At 44.1% G+C, this 27,348-nt stretch overlaps 1 protein-coding gene across 2 annotated transcripts in view; it reads left to right on the top strand.

The window, feature by feature from the left end:
• The window catches only part of DAP3 (death associated protein 3), a 56,803-nt gene that overhangs the window by 9,123 nt on the left and 20,332 nt on the right, over positions 1-27,348 (top strand). Inside the window, exons 4-11 of one of the 2 annotated variants that reach the window (XM_074980880.1) lie at positions 3,504-3,550; positions 13,914-14,036; positions 15,386-15,487; positions 20,312-20,420; positions 20,655-20,747; positions 21,226-21,356; positions 22,681-22,761; positions 23,889-24,047. In XM_074980880.1, coding sequence (XP_074836981.1) covers positions 3,509-3,550; positions 13,914-14,036; positions 15,386-15,487; positions 20,312-20,420; positions 20,655-20,747; positions 21,226-21,356; positions 22,681-22,761; positions 23,889-24,047 — 840 coding nt within the window. In that variant the 5' untranslated portion in view covers positions 3,504-3,508. The remainder of the gene's footprint in view (positions 1-3,503; positions 3,551-13,913; positions 14,037-15,385; positions 15,488-20,311; positions 20,421-20,654; positions 20,748-21,225; positions 21,357-22,680; positions 22,762-23,888; positions 24,048-27,348) is intronic. The other variant, XM_074980881.1, reaches the window with a different exon arrangement.

Raw genomic sequence — 27,348 nt, 5'->3', positions numbered from 1 at the left:
GAGACACTACAGCAGCATCGTCTGCGAACAGCATGTCTCTGATGAGGACTTCTCGCACCTTAGACTTCGCTTTCAGCCTTGCAAGGTTAAACAGTTTCCCATCAGATCTTGTGTGCAGCAAGATGCCCTCTGTTGAAGATCCAAAGGCATGCTTCAGGAGCAGTGCGAAGAAGATCCCAAACAATGTCGGAGCAAGCACGCATCCTTGTTTGATGCCGCTCCTGCTGAGCAATCCTTAATGAAGAACCACAGTGCTTTAACAAACAAACCAAAAGAGTTTTTTTTGCTGCTAAACTTCAAAATTTGAAACACGTGAAGCTGGATACTACAGGAGCTTTTCATCAAGCGTTGGCTGAAGTGGTAGAAGCATTTTATGAACTGTCATTGCTTATCACTAAAGCCAAGAAAGCGCACATAATTGGAGAAACTCTTGTGAAGCCTTGCTTGTTCGAACCAACTGATATTTTGCTTGGAGTTGAAAGCAAGAAAAAACTGTCAAAAATTCCAACAGTTCCATGAAACATCACATCAATGACCTTCTGGAAGATCTTAAACTTCAAGTTGTGGAGGTAATGTTGGTGTCTCCTTGTTTCACAATTCAGTGTGATGATTCCACTGATGTAGCACAATGCTGTCGGTTGCTTGTCTACATTCAATTACTTAACAATGGAACTCAGAAAGAACTTTTTTTTTTTTTTGAAGGAATTGACGACCATGTCAAATACTTCTGATGTTATGAAAATCATTTCTGATCTTTTATTTTATTTTTTTTTTAAAGAAAATAGACTTTCATGGGGACAATTTGTTGGTGTGTGCACAGACGGTGCTCCAGCGATGCTTGGCTCTTGCTCTGGATTTGTGACATTGGTGAAAGATAAAAATTCAGCTGTAACCACAACTCACTGTGTCATCCATAGACAAGTATTGGCTGCTAAAATCCTTCCAGATGACCTGTGTGACTCATTGAATTTGGCCTTCAAAGTTGTCAGTTTTGCGAAGAACGGTGCTTTAAATATGAGACTTTTTGTTGCTCTTTGCACAGATTTGGGAACAGATCATAAAACTTTTGTTTCACATGAAGGTATGATGGCTTTCCAAAGGTAAAATGCTTTCGAGAAGATTATTCAGATTGAAAGACAAAGTGAAAATTTTCTTCAAGCAACAGAAGAAGAGTTATATTGTGCATTTACAGTCCAGATATTTCAACTTTCACTGGCAACCCTATGGGCCATGATGCCATCGAAGCATTTACAGGAAAAAATCCAGCTTTGGAAACATTGAACACAAGATCAGACGCCAAACTTTTCATTTTTTCCAACATTTTCATCACTCACTGAAAATGAAGGTTTCCAAGAACTTTGTAAAGAGGATGTGAAGAACAAAATTGTTTCATCTGGACTGCCTTGCTGACAAATTCATCTGCCATTTTCCACAAACTTTTCTGGCAATGCCATTCATAAATTAGTACACAGTCCATTCAACGCTGATGTTGATTCATTACCAGAAGTATTGCAAAAATAAGCATTCAAAATAAAATGTGATTCAAGTGCGAAAGATAATTTTGAAAACTCAAGCTTGGAGGAATTTTGGATAAAATATTTCCCAAAGTAGTTGAAAGTTGGAGAAGTGCTATGTATTAGTCTTCTGTTTTCGTTAATGTACCTCTGTGAAAAAAGCTTTTCAAGTTTAGTCACGTTTAAAAACAAAACAAAGAAATTGACTGGATGTTGGACAATTTACGCTGCACACTTCATCTTTTAAATCTAGAATTTCCTAATGTGAAGAAAATGTAATGTCATCGTTCACAATAAATTTGTTTTCTTTCTGTCATTTCTGATGTTTTAGTAAATTTTTGGGCCAAGAAAAGCTGTGCTTATTTTTAATTTTAAATAAAAATTTTATATGAAGTTTGTGTTTGTGTTAAATTTAAAATAATGAATTGAATTTTTTGTTAAAAGAGGTGTTTGGATGATGGTAAAGAGGTGGGGGGTATGCGAGTTTTTCTCAAAAAATTAAAAAGGGGGAGTGATCTTGAAAAGATTGGGAACCACTGCTTTGGGGCATGCTGTCAACTGCACCTGCCAGGAACTCCTTAGCATTCTCTCCTCTTGCTAACAGCGTCTTCTGTGTGCAAACCTGTTGTACCAAGTCCAGTGACCCCTAGTTGCAGCTGCAGCAACACAGCCCGTTTCTGTGGGGCAAAGGAAATTCTGCGCACATGTTAATTTCTGCAAAATTCTGTATTGCACAGTGGTGTAAAATTCCCACAGGAGTATATTAAACTGACTTCTGTTGCTCAGAAAGGGGAATTTTTTTTTATCCTGCCTGTTAAAATCATAAAGATATGGGTATATCCATCCCTTATGATAGCTGAGTGCAAAGCTTAAGCTTTCAGTCTTCAAAGTATCAGTCTATCAAGTATAGTGCTTATTACAAATATCTTTGCAAGTAGCCTTTTCTATTAGGTGTAACTGTTCTGTTCCACTAAGGCAGTTCTGCTTTTTAATGTTTTATCAGACTTCTATATAGATGACCAGGTTGCTGGGCAGGAACAGTTTGCCCTCTGTGTTGGGTACAGCTGTCACTGGACAAACGTATATTTCTAAAAGTCCATCTTGGGAATTGGGAGATTCTTATATGTAAAGCTTCTGTATGATATTAGCCATATCAGCTAACTTTTGGAAGAGCTTGGCCATAGAATTCTGAGTATAGGAAAACCAATTGGTTAAAAATATTTCTAAAAATGGAAGGAGACAGTGCAAGTTTTTCTTCATTATCATTGATGTTAGACTGTGGTGTCCAATACGCTTCCCATTCACCACATGTGGCAAACAGGTCACTGAGAAGTGGGGAAATGCAGCACCCTCTGTCTGTTCTGTGTACGCACACCACCGATTGGTGGGACAAGCACATGGCGGCAGTGGTGGCCCAGAGCAGCTAGCACTGCTTCAGCTGTGGTGCCAGCCATGGCATCCAGCGTGGCTCTAGCCACATGACTTGCACAGCTCCAGTCACTGTGCGACATGGCTCCAGAGTTGCAGCAGCGGCTCTGGAGAGTCACCATGTTGGTTTTGGGGAGTTGCCAGCAGTTGTTGGGGATGGAAGGGCACTGTGGCTATCCTGAAATATCTATTGGACACCACTGATGTAAGAAATAATGTATGCCCATGTGGATACATAGTTAATCTGACTTCATTTGTTCTATTGGGAGCTCACTAGGATTTTTGTCTTCATGGAACAGGCTCACAGTATGACCAATTAGAGAGATGGAGGAAAAGCTCTTTGTGAGCTCAAAAGCTTGTCTCTGTTACCAACAGAAATTTGTTCAATAAAGATATTATCTTCCCCACCTTGTGTGTCTAATATCTTGGGACCAGCAGTGCTACATGAACACTGTATACACCACGGCTGGTGAGAGTGCCTAAGACTCACATTTGATAACTTGATAAGGGAGATCAGATCTCTTAAATTTCTGAAAGTAAACCCCATTCTTGTCTCTTCAGGAATAATGCTGAGAAGCATGACAGGACTGATCTGCCAGTGGCCCAAGGTGAGTTCTGCACTGGCTTTGTGAAGTATCCCTTTTGCTGGATCTCTGTCCTGGGATGATTACTTGTCACTACAGAGGACCCAGAATGCTGTTTTCTCACATTGTTCCGCATGATGTAAGGCATTTTGAAAATGGAAAATTAGCAGGATTTGTGCTAAGCTATCCTTTCTCAAGAACACTAAGCAGCACTACTCTTGGTAAAAAGATCCTTCAGGCTATATCTACACTACAGTGATCTTTCAAAAGATGTTTTTCCGGGAGATCTCTTCTGAAAAAAGCTTCTTTTGAAAGAGCACATCCACACACAAAAAGGCGGATCAAAAAATCAATCTGCTCTTTCAATAAAGAATGTCCACACAGCTCCCGCTCTTTTGAATGAATTAGCCAGACATCGAAAAATCTGGTGCCATGAGGATTGCTTTTTTGAAATAAGGGCCCTGGGGTATCTACACCTGCTTTTTTTTCTTTTTTCTTTTTAAAAAAAAAAGTGCTTTTCTTGCTCCAGGAGTGGAAGAGGGCTTCTGGAAGAAGATGCATGTTCTTTCAATTTCAGCTCAAGAGAGTGCTCAGTGTGTTCTTTTGAAAAAGGGCTAGATTTTCTGAAAGAATTTGCTAGTATAGATGCCGCCTTTCTGATGGTGACCTTGATGCTGTATTTTGCCTTTGGGAGCAGTACAGCCTAAGAAGCAGTGGGAGAGGAGAGTAAAGATGAGGCAAAAATGGCTTTTATATGTTCTGGGCTTTGCTGCAGGCCTGCATGGCCCCAGAGTGAGTCAAAGCAGCTCTAGCCTAAAATAGCTGACATGGTTTACCTAGGGATGTGGTAGAATCTCCTTCCCCAGAGGTCTTTAAGTCCCAGCTTGACAAAGCCTTGGCTGGGATGATTTAGTTGGGATTGGTCCTGCTTTCAGCAGAGGGTTGGACTTGATCTCCTGAGGTCTTTTCTAATCCTGTGATTCTAACCACAGAGTAATGTGGTCCTGCTCTGCCTGGCACGCACCTGTCCTCAGAACTGTAATGGCAGTAGAATCATAGGATCATCTTTATGACCTTATGCTTTCTTGGGAACCCTTCTGCTCTGGGTTTTGTCCATGGGTGCTGATTAAATTGGTTCTGTGGTCGCTTTATGACAAACAGCAGCACAGTTGTGAGCACCCTTCAAAAAGATTTAATGCTCAGAGTAACACTCTTTTTTTGTATTTCTGCCTAATCGTGACTATCTACCTGCAGCTCTTAGGGCCTTTAAATCTCAAATGTCTAGTGATTGAGTAATGTAACTTCATGGCTGTGGTCACACTTGGCCAAAACTTCAAAATGGCCATGCTAATGGTTATTTTGAAGATTACTAATGAGGCACTGAATTGAATATTCAGCGCCTCATTAACATTAGGATGCTTCCGGCTGCAGCTCTTTAAAAGCACTGCTTTCGAACGTGCGTGGTTACACGGGGTCCTTTTCAAAGGTGTCCTGCACATTTCAAAATCCACTTATTCCTCTCAGCGCCTCATGAATAATCTTCGAATGGCCATTAACATGGCCATTTCGAAGTTTTGGCAAAGTGTGGCCACAGACGATCTGTCAGAAAACCTGTAACTAAATTTGTTCCAAATGGGCAGAAAGGAGGATACCAGCTTCTGAATGAAAATGGCATGTAACAGCAGCTCACCTGGCCTGCTTGCAGACTGCAAAGTTGTTTGTGCATTTGTGGGTTTAATTGTACGATTATTATCTGATTGTGTGTAAAGTAGGAATTTGGAAGCCAGAGCTGAAAAGTGGGCAGTTTAGTCTTATCTCAAGGTCCCCCTCTCCTGAACCCATGTTACAGTAAACTCTATCACATTCAGCAGATCTGGGACCGGGAGGTTTCCAGGTATGCAAATATTCTGGTTAACAGAGAGCAGCTGGGAACAGACACAGGTGAGGGTCAGTGGTCCCTGCCCACCTCCTCCAAGCACTGGCTTCTGCTCAACTCTTGCCCCTTACCTTGTTGGTGGAGACAGCATGGAACCACTTGAAGGTGACGGGGTGGGGCTTGCTGTTCTGCATAGGGAACCGCTGTGGTTGTCAGACACTGGGCAGGGGAGCCTGCCAACTGCACACAGGCAGCACAGAGGGACGCAGAATGGGCACTGAGTGGGCCGTCCCAAGGGGCAGGGCATTGCTTACATGCTCCGTAACTCTCAAACACGCAGCCATGACTATGCTTCTCCACGTTCCCACTCGGTGTCCACTGCCACTCAGCTGTGAGTTATGCTGTTATTTGGTTACTCAAATATTGGGTTAAAAATAAGAGTTTACTGTACATAAAATGCTAACCCAGTGGCTCTCAAACACCTTCCAAGACTCGGCACTCTAGCTTGCTCCTGCAACTTTGCTTGCTCCTGCATCTTCCCCCACCCTGGTTTTGCACCTTCCCTTACTCCTGCACCCATCCCGATCCCAGCCAGACTCTGTACCTTCCCTTGCTCCTGCGCCCACCTCCACCAGACTCTGCACCTGCCTTTGCTTTTGCAACCTCTTCCTCCATCCCTTCTCTCCCTACTGCCAGACTCTGTACCTTCCCTTACACTTGCACCCTTCTCCCACCCAGCCAGACTCACAATCCACAGCCTGCTCCTGCACGCTCTCTTACTCCTGTACCCTCCCTCCTGGCCAGAGACCCTTCTCCCAGCCCGCTCCTGCACCTTTTCTCCTGGCCAGATACCCTATCCCTAGCCAACTGCTGCACCTTCCTTCCCTTCCAGACCCCGCCCCCCTCACCCACGGCTCACTTCTCCACCCTCCACCATCAGCCTCCACTCCAGCATCCTGCCCACCACAGCTTGATCTCTGTCTCACTCCCTGGCATTCCCCTCCTGCACATTGAACCCCTCATTTTTGGCCTAACCCTGGAGCCTGGGAGAGGCTCACAAAATGTACTAACCCTGGGACCACAAAAGAGTTAGTCTGGTCTTGATCTTCCCTGCCTCCTCGCCTCCTCTCCCATGAGACTGGAGCACCAGGGAAGTCAGGTATCTCAGTTGGGGGCCACATCAGTGAGGGTGGGCAGTGGCCCCCGACCTGAAAAAGCTTCCCCACACCTGCCTAAATGCAACTATGTTGAAACCTTTTGTTTTGGACATAAATTAATATTTTATTTTATTTAAATGATGTTTGATAACTAAGAGGACAAAGTTCAAATGATTTTTCTGTTTAGTTATTTTGATTAAAAATTATTTTCTTAATGGTTATATACACCCCCATTCTGTTAATGACTTAAAAGTTTGTGTCTGACTGAAGAGGAATTTTCACAACACTTGTGAAAAAGAGGCTGCTGAACTCTTTTATATTCAAATTTGACACAACACGTGGTTTGAACTGGGATGGGAATTTTCTGGGTTATTATAGGGGCTCGTTTGCATACTTGGTTTAATCTAATTCTTGACTCTACCCCATCTGCCCCTCTGCTCTCTGATTTGCTCACCTTGGTAATTTTTTTTCTGATTTGTCCACCTTGATTACTATTTTTGGTTCTCTGTGCCTTAAATATTGAGTCTGTTCTGATATGGCTATGGTCTGAAGAAGCGGGTCTGTCCCACGAAAGCTCACCTAATAAATTATTTTGTTAGTCTTTAAAGTGCTACTTTACTGCTTTTTTGGTTTGATACCCCTATTGCTCCAGTAGCCTAATATGAATAATTTTAATATTTAAGGGATTTAGAAATAAGCAAAAGCATTTTTTCATCCATGGAAAAGTTTGCATTGGGTGTGATGAGCTGTGGACCAAAAAGTTTGAGAACCATAGCTCTAAACTGTTTGCATATGAACGAGCCCTTACCTTTTTTTAGTTTTTGTACCAATTGAACTGTTTGAAACCAGTATTGTTAAAGCAAGAAATGTCCCCTAGTGTGGATGCAGTTATGCTGATGTAAAGGGTAGCTTCATACCAACAGAACTCATTCATAATAGGGGTACATGTTGCTTTAACTCTTGGGGGAAAAAGAAGTATCCCTAGCCAAAATGTGTAGTTTGGGACTACACCAAAATATATACAGCTATATGAAAAAAAATCCTAAGGTGTTTTTTTTTTTTTTTTTTTAGTGTTTTTGGTGGCAAAGAAAAGCTTAAATATGTGAACCAAATAAAACCAAGACAGCAATATCAGAGTAGAGACACTGTGAAATAATGAGGTCTGAACTGTTCTGTGCATCTCAGTTAGGTACTAACTCCAAGACCCACTGTGGGGTGTGTCCTGAGAAGACCAGCCCTTGAAGAGGACTTTAGAAGGAGAAGAGTAAAGTGGTCTCTGCAGCCATACCCAGACAGATACACCCAGATTTCTGGAGGTCCTCTATCCTGCTACCTCTGCTTTTCTCAGAAGTCAGGAGCAGGGGGCTTAGTGTCATTCCTTCAGGTCAGCAGGGTCCCAGTGCCACAGCTGTGCCTATTTATGGATAGAATCCAGAGTCTGTCTGTGTTCCCCTAAGATTATTTGACTCTGTTACTGACTCAAAGATTAATCTTGCTCACTCAGTTTGTGTCAGTACTCTAGTCTCAGGATGCAAAAACCTGAGTGTAAAATTTACAGCTTTGTGACCACAATGCTAAGGCACTAGTTTTGCCTGTCTGGGGTGAGTCATTAACAGTGAAGCAAGTCCTTCTAGTTGTTTGTTCTATTATTTAAATCAGGGTGTCCTCTTTTGAGTTTACTTTTGAATGTCTTTTTTTTTTTTTCTTCCTTACCTGCAAGGACTGTATCATTCCTCTGCTGCATTGAGAGAATTTACAAACTGTTTGTTTCCATAGACAAGATTCTTACTGTGTGGTGCCACATTTATCGCAGGGCTGAACACAGAACATAGTGAAGTGCTGTTATGGTGATTTATTGAATAAAAGTGCCTGGCCAGTGAGGCAAGGGATTCATGTAGAAACAGCTCCACCTTATGGCCTTTGCTTTCTTGATTCATCGCTGGTTTAGCATACAACAAGAAGTCCTGTGGCACCTTACAGACTAACAGATATTTTGGAGCATAAGCTTTCGTGGTCAAAGACCCTCATGTGATAGGTGGTTTCCCATTTCAGAGGCTGGAGTTAAATTACTCTCTGCTGGCGGATGGCAATTTAGTATAATGCCATTTTCTAGTACTCACCTAAATAGTGTTCGGATTGCTTTTGAACAGCTTGTTCAGTTTACATACCTATTCTTCAGAATTAAATGGGTTCCTGTGATGAACTGGAGATGCATACCTAAGTTTACCAAGTGAATATCTTTACAGGCTGGAGGTAAAGTGGTAAGCCACCATCTTTCTCTATCTACCCGTCCCCCTGTCTTCCCACCCCACACACACTGTAACTGTGCCATCTTATTTTAAAAACTCAAGGCATGCAGTATGTAAATCAGGGGTGGTCTAGGTATAAGCTTTTTGGGGTATAAACTAAAGCTTTAAAATTACCCAAACAGTAACTGGCAACTTTATTAGTCCCTCTTCCTGGCTCACTTGCTCTCCCTGGTATGACAATCTGTGATGTCCAATGACTGAGTGACAGTTGTTGCTCCCAGACAGGAGCATTACATGTAGAAGGAAAAAGGAGCACTTGAGAGTTCAATGTCTAGTGCAGGGGTGCCCAGTACCTTCACCACTTGCCCCATGTGGTGAATAGGGCACTGTGTAGTGGTGATCGCAACTCTAGGAGCCTTTAAATATGTCTGTTCCTGAGAGCCATCTGCCCACTCTGTGCACGCACCTCACCACTTGGTGGGAGAAGCACATGGTGGCTCCGCTGCAGCCCTGGAGGCTCTGGTGAGTCACCGGCATTGAATTAGAACAGGGGGACTTGTGATGCTTGGCTCTAGGCAATGGCATTCAGTAAGAGCAGGGGGGTAAGGGGGGCTGGGGGTGACTTGCTCTGGGGGAGAGGGAGGGTATTTATTGGGGGGCCTGAGACTGCCTGGCCCTGGGAGAGGGCATTTATTTGGGGCGGGAAGCTGAGACTGCCTGGCCTTGGGGGAGCCTGGCTCTGGAGGAGGGGGAGTTATTCAGAGCTGGGCCGGTAGAATGTGGTGAATATGGAAGGATGACAACCCCAAGCATGGCAATCTTTTAATTCCTACTGGATGCTGCTGGCCTACTGAGTTACTTGTGAATTTCTCTATTTGCCAGTGCAAATGTTTCTAAACATGAGACTGAAAGCTTATTTTCAGGTGCAGTAAGGTTTTGTTGATGTTGAATTGTTGTAGAGCATTGGGAATACTTTAGTTTAACAACATAAGAAGCTTGCAAAACCATATTGACCAATAAATTGCAGTGAATTCAGAAGTTACATGTGAGTATCCTTAAAGCAGCGTTAATGAATTTTTACTGAATACAGATTTATGAACCTATCTTTAGAAACAGATTTTAAAAAGTACTGGCAGATATATGTAAGTACATCTGAGCAAGCATGGCAAGGTTGTAACTTTTTGTTAACCCAGGATATGCCTCCTGTTCTCACTTATGTGTAGAAAAGCTGCCCAGGGGCCAGTTTGTCAAGTGCAGAGAGTGCCTTTTTTTATTGTTTTGTACAGTAGCTTGCCCAAGGCGAACTTGGTCTAGGCCTGCACTCCTATGTGCTCTGTGAGGCTAGGTGGGCTAAGCCAGAGGGAGTGTTGATCACTGAGGCTCCTGCCATTGGCCCTGCCTTGCCTTGGCTGGGCTCCCCTAGGGAATTTCACAAAAAGCCCCTTGGTGCTGAGGCTGGCTTGTGTGAAAACCCCCTGAGGCAGACAGAGCTGAGCACATACACGGAGGGGCAGAGGAGTGCTTTGAGATCCACAGGTTGCTGCAGGAGAGAGCTTCATGCTGCTGGGGGAGGGAGGTATGCCCAGGCCAAGGCACAGCTGGGCCCTAACCCCTCGCTAGCTGGGACAGGGAAGACCAGAGGCAGGAGGGTCAGGGACTCCTCGGGAGCTCATCCCCAGAGCTGCCTCTTGCTGGAGCCCCCATGGGACATGGCCTTGCTCCTCTTGTGATGACAGCAGTGGTGCTGTGCCTGGCCCCAGCCATGCTAAGCCCTGCTCTCGCATGGCCCTGCCCTCCCAGTACGTGCCTTGGAATGGTGTGCCGGGGGGGCTACCCTGCATGTTCATCATCAGTGCCCAGTTTTCATGGCCACAACCACTGGCTCCTTTGCAGGCATGTCCCTTGTCTAGGTTAAACAATGTAACTGGGCAGGCCACACTTAGATGCTTTATAAACTTGTCGTGCAAGCTGCAAAAATGTTCGGTCAGGCCACGTGCTTAACATGCTTGGTCTATATGAAGCTTAGAACTAGGCTTTCATTCAAGCCATTTTAGAGGTGGGCAGGGGAGAATCTCGTGCTTTGGGGCCAGGGCACAACAGCAGACATACGCAACAGTTTCCATTTTTGTGACTCAGAACAAAATTTGAACTAGGGGTGTAAAAGATCACCTAGTTAACTGGACCTGAAGGTCAGGGCAGTCCTGGTTGTTGTAGGCCAGCAAGCTGACAGGCAACAGCAGGCCTGGGAGGTTGAAGTAGCCTCATCCTCATTGAGCAGACAGGAAGGAGTCTGGCCATGGCCTCGCTGGAGCGACCCTAGCAGTGTACATGGCAGGCAAGCCGGCCTGCCAGGAGCAGCCCCCATTGTGTCTAGCCAACAGGACACTAGTCTGCTGGAGCAACTTTGGCTAGCAATATAATTTTAATCATTTAGCCACTTAACTGCTTTAACCAATATTTACTTTCCTAATATGAACCAGTTCACTAATGCCCTGATTTGTTTACATCACTGATCAATCAACCACACTGTGGAGCTCTTTGAAGTCACAGCAGGGGAGATATATATTTGGAGTAGCAGAGGGTGCTGCAGGGCAGACTTGAGCTGCATTAACAGGGTTGGGGGGGGAGGTTTGGAGGTGAGGGGTCAGAACCAAGACAGCATGGGCAGTAGAATGTTGAAACTGAAGTACCATCAGCAGACACTATAAAAGATATCAAAACAAAAAAGCAGTCCAGTAGCCCTTTAAAAACTAACAAAATAATTTAGTAGATGATGAGCTTTCATGGGACAGACCCACTTCTTCAGATCATAGCCAGTCTGTTCTGGTATGGCTATGATCTGAAGAAGTGGGTCTGTCCCACGAAAGCTCATCATCTACTAAATTATTTTGTTAGTCTTTAAAGTGCTACTGGACTGCTTTTTTGTTTTGATAGTATGTAGACTAGCACGGCTTTCTCTCTGTTACTATAAAAGATAGTGGGGGATAGAAAGGACTAGAATGGTGGGGGTGTATCAGTCGGGACTGAGGCGTACAAGCAGAGCAGGAGAAGGTACTTTCACATCCCCAGTTGTTTACGCTATTTGACTCAACTGCGTGCTCTAAGTTCCTTGCTTGCACAAGCACTAAAATCGGTTATACATCCTTAGAAGACAATAATCTGGGGGCGGGGGGAAGTCAAATGAAACATCTATGTTGAGTATCGGAGAGGTAGCCATGTTAGTCTGTAGCTTCGAGAACAACAAAAAGTTGTGTGGCCCCTTATAGACTAAGATATTTTGGAGCATAAGCTTTCATAAGAACATGAGAACGGCCATATTGGGTCAGACCAAAGGTCCATCTAGCCCAGTATCCTGTCTGCCAACAGTAGCCAATGCCTGGTGCCCCAGAGGAGGTGAACCGAAGGCAATGATCAAGCAATTTGGCTCCTGCCATCCATTTCCCACCTTTGACAAAAGGCTAGGCACCATACCTTACCCCTTGCTAATAGCCATCTATGGACCTGACCTCCAAATATTTATTGAGCTCTTTTTTAAACTCTGTTAGAGTCCTGGCCCTCACAGCGTCGTCTGGTAAGGAGTTCCACAGGTTGACTGTGCGCTGTGTGAAGAAAAACTTTCTTTTATTAGTTTTGAACCTGCTACCCATTAATTTCATTTGGTGTCCTCTAGTCCTATATTATGGGAACAAGTAAATAACTTTTCTGTATTCGCTTTGCCCACGAAGGCTTATGCTCCAAAATATCTGTTAGTCTATAAGGTGCCACAAGACTTTTTGTTGTTCCTGAATCTATTTTGAGTTGTGCTAAGAGAGAAAAAAGGCATTCTTGGAACAAATAAAAGCCAACTAGCCATATGATGATCCACCTGATTGGTGGTATAAACATGAAGGTGTTTAGCTGCCTAACACCCACTATTACTAAGGGCAGTTAAGTAGGTATGTAGAGTAGAGAATACAAACTGGCTTTGTTTCTTCTCTAAGCAGAGAACTGAAATGCTGTATCAGAAGCTCAGTTGTAATTTAATGTGGATATGGTTTAATCTGAGCATTCTGCTTTCTTTCAAACTCTGATGTCTTTCAGGTGACCCAGTGCAATGCTGAGACAGAAAAACTGCATGACACAATGTGAAATTAAAGCAGCTGTTCTGTGTCCAAAACTTGGTGCTTTGGTTTTACATAGTGCTGCTGTCATCTATGCTGGGAAACACATGGCCTGTACAGGGAGGCAGACCAGGAAACTGCCTTCTTTGTATGTTGAGCTGGAGGCAGCAGTTGTTGCTGTCTCACATGCTTATGCAGGTTTTCATTTGTTTGTTTTGACCTCCCCTCAGCTTCTGGGTGCTGAGTCTGTAGCACTATTTATTTGCTGTTACCATCTCTGAGCTCAGCTTCTAGAGTCGCTGTTAACATTTTCTTTCATTTGGACCACTAAAATCTCTTTAATGCTTGCCATCCTCAAGCTCCTACCCTCTCTGGGATTCATAGGCATGCTTCATGAGTTTCCTATCAAGTAGCTTGTATTTGCATACCTGGCTGTTTCAGTTTTTCCTTCATGTCTCTTTTTTAATAAACATTTTATATGACGGAACACAGTCAGGAAGTCAATGCAAGGAGTTTAATTATAAATACCAAATAGTGGGCAGATCTGCATTAATCATGCAGTAATTGAGGCCATTATGGCTTACTAGGCAGTTTGAATGTGTAAGGTACAAGCTGCCATTCATCACTGTAGGCAGAAACCTAATGGGAACCTCTCCACTATAAGACTTTAATGGCTTCCCTTGTGCTCTTGAGATGTCCTTAATGGGATCACTCATTTAGGTAGAGAGCTCAGCTCTGTCAAGGTGGCAGATGGACTTGAGTGAATTGAAGGGTTTTAAAACCATGCATTTGAACCTGCAGAATGTCTAAATATAACATTGAGCATTACACAAAGAATTTCCTATATATTCTAATTAGTCTGACCCCTGCTTCCAGAATGGGGCATGTTAGATTAACTCTTCCCACTCTCTGGGGCATAAGTGTGTAAAGCTTCAACTGTTAACTGGATTTTTGCATGTAAATATATATTTTTTTTAATTGCTGGAAAATGTTTTTCTTCTGTAGCTGAACTGTAGATATTTTCTCCATGCCGGTGCCAGGGCTTGGCTAGCTGTTGCAGTTAATCAGGATGCCCAAATCCCAGCAGAGAAACCCAGAGTAATATTCCGCACCCATGAGAGCAACCCGGTGAGTTACTGGCATATTTACTATCCTGTCAAGTAAACAGCATCTGGAGTGCATCTTTAGGCACCCCAACCCCAGTGCTGCTCACTGACTGAGATCACATGCTGCTTAGGAGTAGGAATGAATGGACTAGGTAGTTATTTATAATTGATGTCCTAGTAATGTGAGAAAACTAGAATGAGATCCCTAGGCAAAGGAAAAATAGGCCATAGCCACACCCTGCTTCTATGTTAATAACAAACCTTCAAAAAAAGGCTGAGACCCTTTCTGAAATCTCCTTGTAACATGAATTGATTTTTTTTTCTGCAGCTGTACAGATCAAATGAGTGGTGTATTGTAGCAGCTTAGATGTAGGTGAACTTGGCATCAGACACCATTAATTTCAACTTCAGGGTCATTCTTTCCTGACTTACATCCCCAGATTTGTTATTAATGAGGAAAAATAAAGGAGCACTTCCTATAAGCTTTGTGATTCCTGCTCTAGACTCATCCTCTCTCAAGCACAAAATGAAGTGAAAGAAATGAATAAAATAAGCTTTTGGGGGTGCTTTTCCAATGTCTCTGTAATTGGAGTCTCTTGCACTGCTGATTCCTTTTGAGATCTCTATGGAAACAGCAGCATGCCGATGATCCAGTCACATGATCAGAGCATCTCTATAGAGTGCACAGAAGAACCCAGATGGCAAGAATTGTCTCCTCCATCCTATGCCTAGGATTTATGTTGCCAGGCAACTGGCTTCAGCATTTTGGTTGCACATGCCTGAAATGTTTGGCAACAACAGCCAATGCTTCTTAATGTATCATGCATATTCCTCAAGCTTGTTCATATTGTGGATCACTTCTAAGCCACAAATCCTTGTGCGGTTCATCTCCTCACCTCATGCCCCATTTTTCCCCAACAAGTTAAAATACTCAATTACAGAGACATCTCATTAAGACAGCCATGAGGAGACCATACGAGAGCTTAAATCTGAAGGCACCTTCTTATGTAACAGCCCTGCTCCCATGTGGATCCCCAAATATTTTGATAGTGGGGAGGTATGATTGACCTGTGTAGATCAAACCAGAATGAATGAATGAATAAATAAATAACGGAAATCCCTGAGAAGCTCTGAATTGCGCTACTGCAAGCAGGAAGTGCTTCTGCTTCTGGATGTACATATGCTTCACTACTATAAAGGAAACCATTTGGTTGACCACCACAATGCCAAATAAATCAAGTGTATTCTGACTGAGCAATGTGATGATGATTCTCCTTGAGTGCTATTTTACTGCCCTCTTCAGACATGTGTGATGGCTCATCTGGAGGTCAGCCTCCCATGCTTGTTACGATTTGTGTTTTAATTTCATAGGCCAACCATGCACAGCAACATGAGGGTCAGCACTACAGCATCCCCCAGCAGGAGGTGAAGGTGGTGTTTCCGCATGGACTACCCAACCGCTTCCAAATGCAGGTTCTCTGTTTCAGTGCTGGTTCTGGAGTTCTGGGAAGGAGGGTGATGTCAGGGACAGTAGGCAGCCACATTCCTGATGCACATTCACTGAGAAGAATACAATTGTCTCTGACTGTAGAGAGCTGGACATTTTTTTTTTTTTTTTTCCCCCCCTCAGTGAGGGCACACAGACATGTTACCCTTTCGTGGGAGAGCAGTGGACTGAGAGGAGATTGATCTTGCTTTGTGTAGTGGCAGCGGGCTGAGGAGTGGAGATTAGTGGGATGTGGTTTAAGCTTCCTCAGTTTCTAACTTCTGAATCTGTAATGCACTATGGGTCCAGACTGTCTTGAGTACACCACCTCTTGGGGACTTGGTGACATTTCTTCATAAAATAGACTTGCTCCGAAAATGTCGTTAGACCAGTGCAAAGTATCTTGCTCTATCTTTCCATCTGTGACACAGATCTCTGAATAATGGAGTTTGCTCTGCAGCTATAGCATGCTGTTTGAAATGTATTTCTGGACTCAGAAGTGATCTCTAGGTCATCAGTTAATTGCTATTAATGACAAGGAAGTTAGGCACCTGAAGCCACCTGTTAAAATATTGCAAGAAGTTTAATGAAATATCCCATGCCTGAGCACAGTGAGGCTCCTCTCTTCAATTCTTACATGGCTATTCTCTTCATCCTATGGCTGTAATAATTACTTCAATATCAGCTTCTTACCTCTGATATCTTGTTTGCCCATTCTTGTGTCTGAATGTATCTGAGTGCAGACAATGTTGTACAACCTGGTAACATGAAACACTTACGGTTGGTGTAAACAACATACATGGATCTTCTAAAGTCTCAATTGAATATCTGGAAAAATTTATTTTTCTTTTCAGAAAACCAGTGGTGATTAAAGTGCATAATAGAGTGTGGCCATTTGTGTTTTTCCTTGTTTATTTAGATTTTAATCAATGCTTTTTTAATTTAAAGAAATATGGTGAAAAGTCTCCATCTGGGAAACTTTTTTCCCATAATCATGTAACATAAAATTTTAAAGGAAATCTATTCTCCTTGACTTAGGCAGTGTTCTGGACTTCACTTTTTGTCCTCACAAAATATTTTCAGGCAAATGATTCCTCCTTGGACAGGGGTGGCCAAACAGTTAGGGACAAAGATCCACATGGATAGAGTGCAAAGAGCTAAGTATTATATATATGTATTTTTATCTCTATATAGATATCCATATAGTGCTATAATAGATCTCTATATACAGTTAGATAAAAATGTGGCTCAGTGCCTTTATCCTCACCATCTCAGAGGCAGCCAGGCACCCCTAGCTCCTGCTCTAACCCGTCCACCTCTTCTCCTTCATAATCAGGCACCCCAAGCTGCCCACTATAACCCAATCCCCCCACCTCTCCTCCAGAGCCTGGCACCTCCAGCTCTAACACCACCCTTCCCTAACTCAATGCCCTCAATGACAATAGTAGACTGAACTGGGAAAATTTTGTTTTCACTGAATGACAGCTCAGGACCCCTTTGGGACTGCTATCTGATGTGATGAGACCCCATCGAGCCTATTTTTTCTGCCAGCTTTGGGCCCCCGTATCTGCCTTGTTGAGCCAAACCCACTAGCCTGCTGCAGCACAGACCCAGGATCTGGACTGTGCTCCCAAAGCTGCTGACCTTAACTGAACACAGCCCAGCATCTCAGATACCCAGACAGTTTGGGAGCTGAACCCTAAATAAATCAATTTTATGCTATGTAAATATGTGTACACTACAAACTTATGTAATTCACTCTCTCAATGTAAAGAGAAATATGCACAGACAGCTCCCCACCCCCAAACCTGGTACCTATTTACACCAGGTTTATTAATAACAAAAGAGATTTTATATTACATCTAAAACATAGGATTTAAGTGGCAATAAGAGGGAGCATAGAGAACAACATAGGTTACTAAACAAAACTGAACATGCAAACTAACCTTAATGCACTAAAAAAATAATTGCATGTAATATTTTCACCCCTCAGAGTTGTTATAATAAGATTCTTTCACAGTTTGGGAAGCCTTTCTGCCTGGCCCAAGCCTTCCCTTACATCAGTCCTAGATGTTTCCAGCAGTCATCTTGGGTGAGGTAGCCAGAGAGAACTGACAGCCAGAATTACCTCATTTCCACCCTTAAATAGAATGTGTCTAAGATGGGAGTCATTTGTTTCAAGGTGACACCTTCCCAGCTTCTCATGGAAAAGTACAAAGATTCAGCTGGATTCTGGTGTCTGGTGGCACATGAGCAAGTCCCCCTTCTCCATACTTCATGGGTCCATACATCTGTAGAAAGGTTAAACTCAATTGTGTCTTTCTAAAGGGCCATTATAACCCTGAAGTGTAATCCCATGGGAGTGACTCAACCCATGGAAATAGCCCAAAACAGCAAATATGCAGTTATGTATACACAGTTGAATATTAAGAAATGGTACATGCATACAAATGGAAAAAATACTATTTCGTAGAGTACAACTCTTCCAGTTATATGGCACATGAAGTATTTTGCATAAAGCATATTCCAGTTACGTCATAATCATAAGCATGCTTTTATAAAACATGTAGGCTATGTCTACACTTGCCCCCTACGTCGAAGAGGTCATGGTAATCAGCCTGATGGGAAGAGTACTAATGACGTGCTGTGATGAATATGCAGCACTTTATTAGGCTAAGTCTCCCCCGCGACAACTTTGAAGTGCCCACAGCTACACAGCATGCCAGCACTTCAAAACTTGGCACATCAAAGTTGTCGCGGGGGAGAATTAGCCTAATAAAGTGCTGCATATTCATCGCAGCATTTCATTAGTACTCTTCCCATCAGGCTGATTACCATGACCTCTTCGAAGCAGGGGGCAAGTGTAGACATAGCCATAGAGTGCCCCGTCACGCAGTGATTATTTCACTTTTAGCTACAGGTATGAATATTGAAATGGAATAGCATTAAGATTGTGACAGGATCCCCTACACTGGAGGATTGCAGAATTTGCTGTCAGGTCATCCTTTGCTGCAGAATTATGCTCCAGACTCTAAGCAGTCATTTAAAATGAAAATTTCCAGTGCTTGTGGTTATGAAGAAAACCTTAGAAATATGAACCAAATGTAATCAAAGCAGTATTTTCTTCTGAGGGTGCTTACTGCCTGAAACTGTACCTTGAAAAGGTGCAAGCTGTCTCATACATCTTAATGAGATGCTGTGACATCTAACAATGACAATGTAAATGTCAACACAGTCATCCACTATAAACTAGTATAGCCCACAATTCCAAAGTCACGGCTTTTCTGCCATCAATAGATGCAAATATCCATCGAGCTGCCAAAATCGCAAGCTTCCCTTCTTTGCTTCCCAACCTTCTGATACTCATTTATGCATTGTCAGAAAAAAAATTTGACACCTCACAAAGAAACTACCCATCTGTATAAAATTGAATTAGGAGCAAAATACTGGCCCCGCTGAATTCAGTGGTAGTTTTGACCTTGAATTTAATTCACCTGTAGGGTGAAAATAAACAGGCTTCTGGCCTGGGACATATTTAATTCTTTTATAAAATGTTAATTTTAAAATTTAATTCAGCCGTTACAGACTTTCCAATCTGCTGTAGCAGAGTGCTGCTGAATTTATGTTAAAAGTGACACATGATCATGGCTAAAGAGCATGAATATCTTGAGCCTCAAGGCATCCTCTGGTCACTTGAATGGTCAGAATGAAGTGTTTTCTATCATGTGCAGCATTGCATGGCTAGCTTAACTGCAGTATGGCAGGAAGACTTGAAAACTCAGTGGGAAGTTATCTTCTTTTGAAGCTTTGGGACACTGGATTTTAGGGGATGTTGGAAGGTCCATCTTGTTACTAGGGCATTGGGTGTGGAGGCAGGCAGGAAGAGGTATTCAGCGGAAGTGGTAATTTCCAACCGGAGACGGGTAATGGTTTAGCCCATAGTTCCTGACAGGTACTCTTTTGAATGGCTACATCTACACTAGCCAAAAACTTTGAAATTGCCATGCAAATGGTCGTTTCGAAGTTTACTAATGAAGCACTGAAATACATATTCAGCGCCTGATTAGCATGCGGTGGCCGTGGCACTTCAAAATTGATGCGATTCGTCGCTGTGCAGCTCGTCCAGAAGGGGCTCCTTTTCGAAAGGACCCCGGCTACTTGGAAGTCCCCTTATTCCTATGAGCAGATGGGAATAAGGGGACTTCGAAGTAGCCAGGGTCCTTTAGAAAAGAAGCTCCGTCTGGACAAGCTGCGCGGCAGCAAGCCGCGTCAATTTTGAAGTGCTGCGGCCGCCCGCATGCTAATGAGGCGCTGAATATGTATTTCAGTGCTTCATTAGTAAACTTCGAAATGGCCATTTAAAAGTTTTTGGCTAGTGTAGACATGGCCAATATGTTGTAAATTTAAAAGTAAATTGATCTACTCTAATCTTGGTAGGTCCTGAGAGGTTGAGATTTTCAATCTGGTTAGTTCTATAGCAGCATTAGTACTAGTAAGTTTGAGTTTTAAACTGTTATTGTACCATGTTACTGTGGAAGGAATTTAACAACTCCCAGGCCAGAAGAAATGATTGTGACCATCTCTTTGTAGATAACTTATCAGGAAAGTGCTTCTGAATGTAGCTGAACAGAGAAAGTGAAGGAAGGTCAAGAATCAAGGTGGAGGGCTTGGGACAGGGAGCATAGTCCGCTTCTGTTAGGGCTGGTGCTACTGCAGCTCCAAAAGACTGTTGTAACTTAGACACAAACAGGGTAGAAGCTGCTGAGGTGGACTTATAGGTGGTTCCTTATTTCTATTCTGTTTCCTATTAGGCGAAGACCTTCAATGAAACCTGTGTGATGGTGCGGAAACCAGCTGTAGAACTCCTTGGTTATCTGAAAAGCACCAACTTTGCCCATCCAGCTGTCCGATACGTTATTTGTATCCTTTCCTTGTTTGGCCTGCTCTAGAGTGTGGCTTCAATAAGGGTATCTGAGCTTCTTGCAGACTGAGGGGCAGATGGGATTCTGATCTCGTGCTGAGTGACCTCCCACCTTTCTCGCTACTGCTTTTTCCACATTGTTTGATGGGAAAGAAAGGTATTCCCACACCTAAAAAAGTATCAATCCATAGCCTGGAGACTGTTTATCATTTCCTTGACAGTTTGTGCTGGAGATGGGGAGAAGGGAACCGGGAAAACAATGACACTGTGCCATGCTGTTCATTACTGTGCAAAACAGGACTGGCTGGTGCTACATATTCCAGATGGTAAGGATCCTGGCGATACCTTTGCATAATGTTCTGTGTGTTGTAAATAACCTACCAGGAAGGCAAAGAGGCTGAAGACATTAAAGAGTGGGAGTTTTCATTCATCATGATTTCCCCAGGACTGGGATATGAAAAGTTATAAAATTTAGAGCAAAATGTAAGAAAACAGTATTATTTCCCCTGTCCCCATACACAAATCAGCCTCAAGCTCTGTCACTGCAAAGTAGTTAGTCTGGCATTGGTGCCCTGAGGTCAGGATCCTGACTTTGGAGGCTGTAGTATTAGTAGCATTTGAAGGCTGTGTATAAATCTTGGTGAGTGTTTGCCGAGTGGCTATTTCCACAAGGATGCCCATTATATGACTTTAGTGGTTTTCTGTGCCCAATACAGTAGAATGAGTGAAAAGTAACAGAAAGAAGTGCCATTACTCTTAACTAAACAGGACAATTGTTTGTCTCATTTTGTTTCTGCTTCACAGCTCATCTCTGGGTTAAGAACTGCAGGGAGCTTATGCAGTCCTCCTATAATCAAGAACGGTTTGATCAGCCTCTGGAAGCATCTGCCTGGCTTAAGAATTTCAAAACATCAAATGAACACTTCTTGAAAGAGGTCAGTAGATTCTGTTGAGTCCTCTGGGTTAGGAAATGGGGAAAATCTAAAAACAGCTTCTTTTGGAAATTTTCTGGAGATGTGCTCCCTCACTTGAATGTCTCTGCAATGGGACAGGGTCCATGAATCTGTACATTTTTTTGGGAAGTGTATTGTAGTGAATGTTACTAGTGAGTGTGTATTCACACTGGATAACTTACTTTTAATCATGTCACTATTTGGGTGCAGGTCTCAGTGGGATTGGAAATGCGTTGACGATCCCTTTGACTGTAAAGGGCTCCCACCACTGTGGGAAGGCTGAGACTCTGGTCAGTCTGTCTCTGATGGATGGTGCAGTGGTCTCTCCCAGCAGAACTGGAGCAAGGGGTTAGGGATGCTCTAATGCCCAGTAGTAGGCATCCTTCACTCTGCATAGACTATGGATCGCGCCCTTTATGGTTTCAATTGAGGACTTCATTTACAGCGTCTACTGTGACTATGAAGACCCACATGAGAGTGACAGTCCTTGCTGCATCTCTTGCAGATGTGGTGGGTGTCTGGCAAGTCCTTAGTGTGCTTTCTGTGCTCTCGCTTCTCCTCTGCTAGCTGTCTGATCCTCATCTCACCCTTCTGAAGGCCCTTGTGTAACCCCTGCCTCCATCTGCTGCGGTCATCTGCTAGATCTTCCCAGTTGTCCAGCTCGATGTCTACCTCTCTGAGGTCTCTCTTGCAAACATCTTTGTAGTGCAACTGGGGGCGCCGGGAGGTCTTTTGCCAGAGGCTAGCTCACCATACAGGATGTCGTTTGGAATCCTTCCATCATTCATCCTGTGGACGTGGCCAAGCCAGCGGAGCCGACGCTGCCTGAGGAGGGTGTGCATGGTTGGGATTCCAGCTTGCTCGAGGACGGCAGTGTTGGTCACTCTGTCCTTCCATGATATTCCAAGGATGCGCCTGAGGCAGCGCAAGTGGAAGATGTTCAGCCTCTTTTCCTGGTGGGCATACAGGGTCCAAGTCTCGCTGCCATAAAGGAGGGTGCTGAGGATGCAGGCTCTGTAGACTTGCATTTTGGTGTGAGTGTACAGCTTATTGTTATTCCACACTCTCTTGCTGAGTCTGGACAGAGTTGTGGCCGCTTTTCTGATCCTTCTATTTAGCTCAGTGTCCAACGACAGGGTGTCAGTGATGGTGGACCCGAGGTAAACGAACTCGTGGATGACCTCTAACATATAGTTGTCAATGCTGATTGATGGGGATTCAGCAACATCCTGACTGATTTGGCAATTCACACTCTCTGTCTGCATTAATTTATTCTACCCCTACTCTGATTCTCCTTTTATTACAGATAAAAACACAACAGAGGTACATGTGGAACAAACGGGAAAGCACTGAGAAGGGCAGACCTTTGAGTGAAGTGGTAGAGCAGGTGAGAGAATCACAACTGTCCTGTAGTATTTTTGGAATTTGTCAGTAATGTGATTGTCAAACAGAAACCCCACTGAAGAGGATGGGGAGAAGAATTAAATTTATTGCTTCTAGAACAAAGGTGGACTAAATATGGCCTGTCGGCCACATACGGTCCACCAACTCACTGGATCAAGCCTGCAGCCCAGTAGGACCCCTGGGCAGGCTCCCTACCTGCCCCACACCCTGCTCAGAGCGGCCCTGCACTTCCCTGAGCGCTGCTGCAAGAAAGAGAGGGAGGAGCTTCACACACTGCCTCCATTCCCAGCACAGACTTGAGAAGCTTGTCTCTCCTTCCCCCCCGGCCATTCCTCCCAGCTCATGGCAGAGCTCAAACAGACAGCCCCTGTAGCTGGCCAATCTTCATGGCATGCTAGAGCACAGCAGGCAGGGAGTCAGTTGGATTTCTGGCTGGGAGCTGCAAAAGTAAGTGCCTCCTAGCCAGAGCCTGCCTCCAGCACTCCAACCCCTCTCTCACCTACATGGAGCAGGGCTGTAATCTAAATTACCCGTTCCTGCACTCATACCCACTCCAAGACCCTGCCCCCAGACCTCAAGTCACAATCCCCTCCTTCACCCAAATGCCTTCCCTGACCCCATACACCCCTTGGGCCCCAGTCTGCTACCCCAAGCTCCCTTGTGCCTCCAACCTCCATTCCAGACCCTGCACTTCTTCCATGAATATCACAGAAGAGTGCAGCCCTTGACCGCTTACCGAATTCTTGGAGTGCACCCCCCCCCATCAAAAATTATTGCCCATTCCTGTTGTAAAGCACTGTGCAAACATTTAGTCCTGAGAAGTTGGAAGAGTTATCTCCACCTAGTTGGTGGGAAGACGGAAGCATGGACCTAAAGTCACTTGGTGGACACACAGCCTGTGTCAGACCTGGGATTAGAACTCAGGAGTTGCTGAATTTATTCCTGTACTAAATCTCTTTGTTAGACTGTGCTGTCCCTTTGTGAGGGGAGGACAGAGGCTTAGGTCTCTTCTCTTCCGTCTTACTTCTAATAGATTGGTGACTAGGCTTCCTGATGGCACATGGCCTGCCCTCCTTCCCTTGCTAATGCTGTGTACCAATCCATTTGCAGGGTTTAACTCGAGTGAAGAATGCCAGTGATGTTGTAGGGGTTGTGCTGAAAGAGTTAAAGCAGCAGTGTCCTCTTGGTTCATTTAAACTTCTGGTGGCAGTGGACGGAGTCAATGCTCTCTGGGGTCGGACAACATTGAGGAAGAAAGACAAAAGCACTGTAGGAAATTACCTTCCTTCCTTGTTGCTAATGCAAATGGAAAAGCCTAAGGGGAGGGTTTGGTTCTGCCTTTGGACGATGATTATTTCTGGGGTCATGAAGTACTAACAGATAAATATATCAGCTTGTTCTCTGAGTGTTCTGGAAACTTTCTCTCCAGTGAGGGTCCTGCAATGTTGAATATGAAAGTGAATTACTTCATACAAGAAAGATCAGGAGAAACAACAATATAGACTAACAGATATTTGAGGGCATACGCTTTCATGGACAAAGACCAGCTTCATCACTGCATCTGATGAAGTGAGTCTTCGCTCATGAAAGCTTATGCTCCAAATTATCTGTCAGCCTATAAGGTGCTACAGGACTTCTCATTGTTTTTGCGGATATGGACTGACGCAGCTGCTACTCTGACAAAGATCAGGAGGACATTCATTCTGCCCTCACCAATATACAGCTTTATTTTATGTATGCGTTCAGAAACAGGGAGGGTAATTTTGAATCGAATCCTGAGATGCAAAGTGACCCATATCCACATGGGGGAGAGAGTGGGATGGGGTATCATAAATGGTTTGGAGAAGCCTTATCAGTGTTGATAAATGCAAAATAATGCATATTGGCAAAAATAATCTCAACGACACATAGAAAATGATGGGGTCTAAATTAGCTGCTCCCATTCAAGAAAGATCTTGAAGGTGTCATGGATCGCTCTGAAAACATCTGCTTTGGGCACAGTTGCAGTTAAAACAAAATCATCAAAATGTTAGGAACCCTTAGGAAAGGGACGAATAATAAGACAGAAAATATCCTAGTGCCACTAAATAAATCTGGTATGTGCATATCTCGAATACTGTATCAGTTCTGGTGATTCTATGTCAAAAATGTGTATTAAAATCGGAAAAGGTACAAAGGAGGACAACAAAAGTGATTAGGAATATGGAACAGCTTCTAAATTAAGACATTAAAAATACTATCAACTGGTCATCTTAGAAAAGGAGAGGAGTCGAGCAAGTGGCAATAATAAAATCATGAATGGAATGGGGTGCGTGTACACTTGCATTCCTCTTTCGAAAAAGGCATGCAAATGATGTGAATCAAATGCAAATGAGTTATAATTTTGCATATTTAGCACCTAATTTGCATATTCTAATTTCAGAAGAGCTTCTTTCGAAAGAAGAAAGCCAGTGTAGATGCTGCTCTTTCGAAAGCAAACCCCATCTTTGAAAGAATCATTCTTTCCTTTGTTTGTTTTAATTTGCATTTTCGATTCACCTGATTTGTATGCCTCTTTCGAAAGAGGAATGCAGGTGTACACGCACCAATGGAGAAACTGAAGAGGAAAATGTTTACCTCCTTCACATAGCCCAGAAATCAGGAGGTCAATGACATTAATAGGCAGCACATTTAAAACAAACTACTTCACATAATGCACAATTTATGGAACTCCTTGCCAGGGAATATTATGAAGTCCAAAAATACAACTGGGATCAAAAAAGAATTTGTAAAGTTTGTGGACGATAAGTTCATCAATGACTATTAGCCCAAGATGGTCAGGGTGCAACCCTATACTCAAGATATCCCTAAACTTGTGACTTCTGTGAAGGTGGGACTGAACAAGATACAGATAATGAGGAAAAAAAAAAAGAATTAAGCTAATTCATAGTTTCTGAACCACTTGTTACTGGCCACTGTCATAAGACAGGTTCTTCCTCGAGTGTCCCCGTGGGTGCTCCATGATAGGTGTCGGGCTCGCCCCGGCGCCACAGATCGGACCTTTCCAGCAGTTTCTGCCGGACCACGCGTGTGCCGGTGCGCGCCACTCCCTTGCGCGCTCCCGGCCACATGCGCGATCCAGTCCCCGCCAGTTCCTTCTTAACCGCCATTGGCTGCAGACGGAATCCGCTCAGGCTGCGGCCAGAGTCAGCGTATTTAATGCTCTTAGTGTTTTTAGAGTTTCTTTTCAGTCTTTCAGTTAGCTTGTTGTTTTATCTTGTTACAAAAAAAAAGTATATAACAGCATAGGCAGAAAGCCTTAGTAACCAGAGGAGCAGCGGAGGCCCGGGGACGTAAGGCCATTAGGCCTCCTGCCGCGGTGGGCTGGGTCCGAGAGAGGGGAACAAGCACAGAGAAGGTGCTAAGTACCCTATTAACAACTCAGACTCACCGCAATGTCCTCTTCAGGATTCAAGAAGTGTGAGTCATGCCGCGAAGCTATGCCGGCCTCCGATGGGCACAGTCAATGTATTAGGTGATTGGGGGAATCTCACGTCACCCAGAAATGCTCCTTTTGCGCAAAGCTCACGGCCAGAGCCAGGAAGGACAGAGAAATGCAGCTAAAAATGCTGCTCTTTGATAAGGCCCTCCAGCCAGACGTTCCGGAGCGGCCTCAACAAGAGGGACCCACAGGGCCCCATAAAAGGAAGGTGGCGTCCCTCACCCCATCAGTGCAAAAACGGAGGAAGCTCTCTCCAACCCGATCCCTGCCGGCAGCCACAGCGAGCGGGACGGGTGCAGCACATAGCCCCCAGCCGCAATTACAAACAAGCGGCGGCGCGGAAGCGCACGTAGCAGAGGCTGAGCCTCCGATGATTAAACAGCCAGCCCGCACCGCGCAGAGTCCGCTACCGCGATATGGCAGACCCCAGCGTCCGCTCCACCTATAAACAAGAGAGCGGATAAGAAATACTTCATCCCAGCGAAGGGCATGGAGTTCCTGTTTAGTCACCCACAACCAAATTCACTGGTGGTGGAATCGTCTCAACAGAGGTCGAAAACTTCCCAGTACAAGGCAGGGGGAACGGACAAAGATGCCAAGAAGCTAGAGCTATTCGGCAGAAAGGTCTACTCCTCCTCTACCCTACTGTTGAGAATGGCAAATTATGCAGCACACCTAGCGAACCATAATTTTGACAATTACTCCAGACTGACTTCTCTCATGGACTCGCTTCCAGAGGATAAGAAGCCGGTGCTGAAGGCCATCGTGCAGGAAGGCTACTCAGCCTCGAGGACAGGAGTTCAGATCGCCCTGGACGTAGCAGATGTGGCGGCATGCTCAATGGCTACAGCAGTGGTCATACGCAGGGAATCCTGGCTTCAGACATCGGGTATCCCGAGGGATCTGCAGGCGAAGATTGTCGATCTCCCCTTTGACACGCAGAAGTTGTTTGCTGAATCAACTGATTCGGTCCTTCATTCCAGTAAAGACTCAAGGGCCACTCTCAGAACCTTGGGGATTTATACCCCTCCATACAGGAAGAAAAAGTATTACCCTCAGCAAAGACAATACCCATATCAACCCCAGCGT

Source organism: Carettochelys insculpta, chromosome 30, assembly GCF_033958435.1.
Source record: "Carettochelys insculpta isolate YL-2023 chromosome 30, ASM3395843v1, whole genome shotgun sequence".
Taxonomy (NCBI): domain Eukaryota; kingdom Metazoa; phylum Chordata; order Testudines; family Carettochelyidae; genus Carettochelys; species Carettochelys insculpta.
This window is presented reverse-complemented; position numbering and strand designations above follow the sequence as displayed.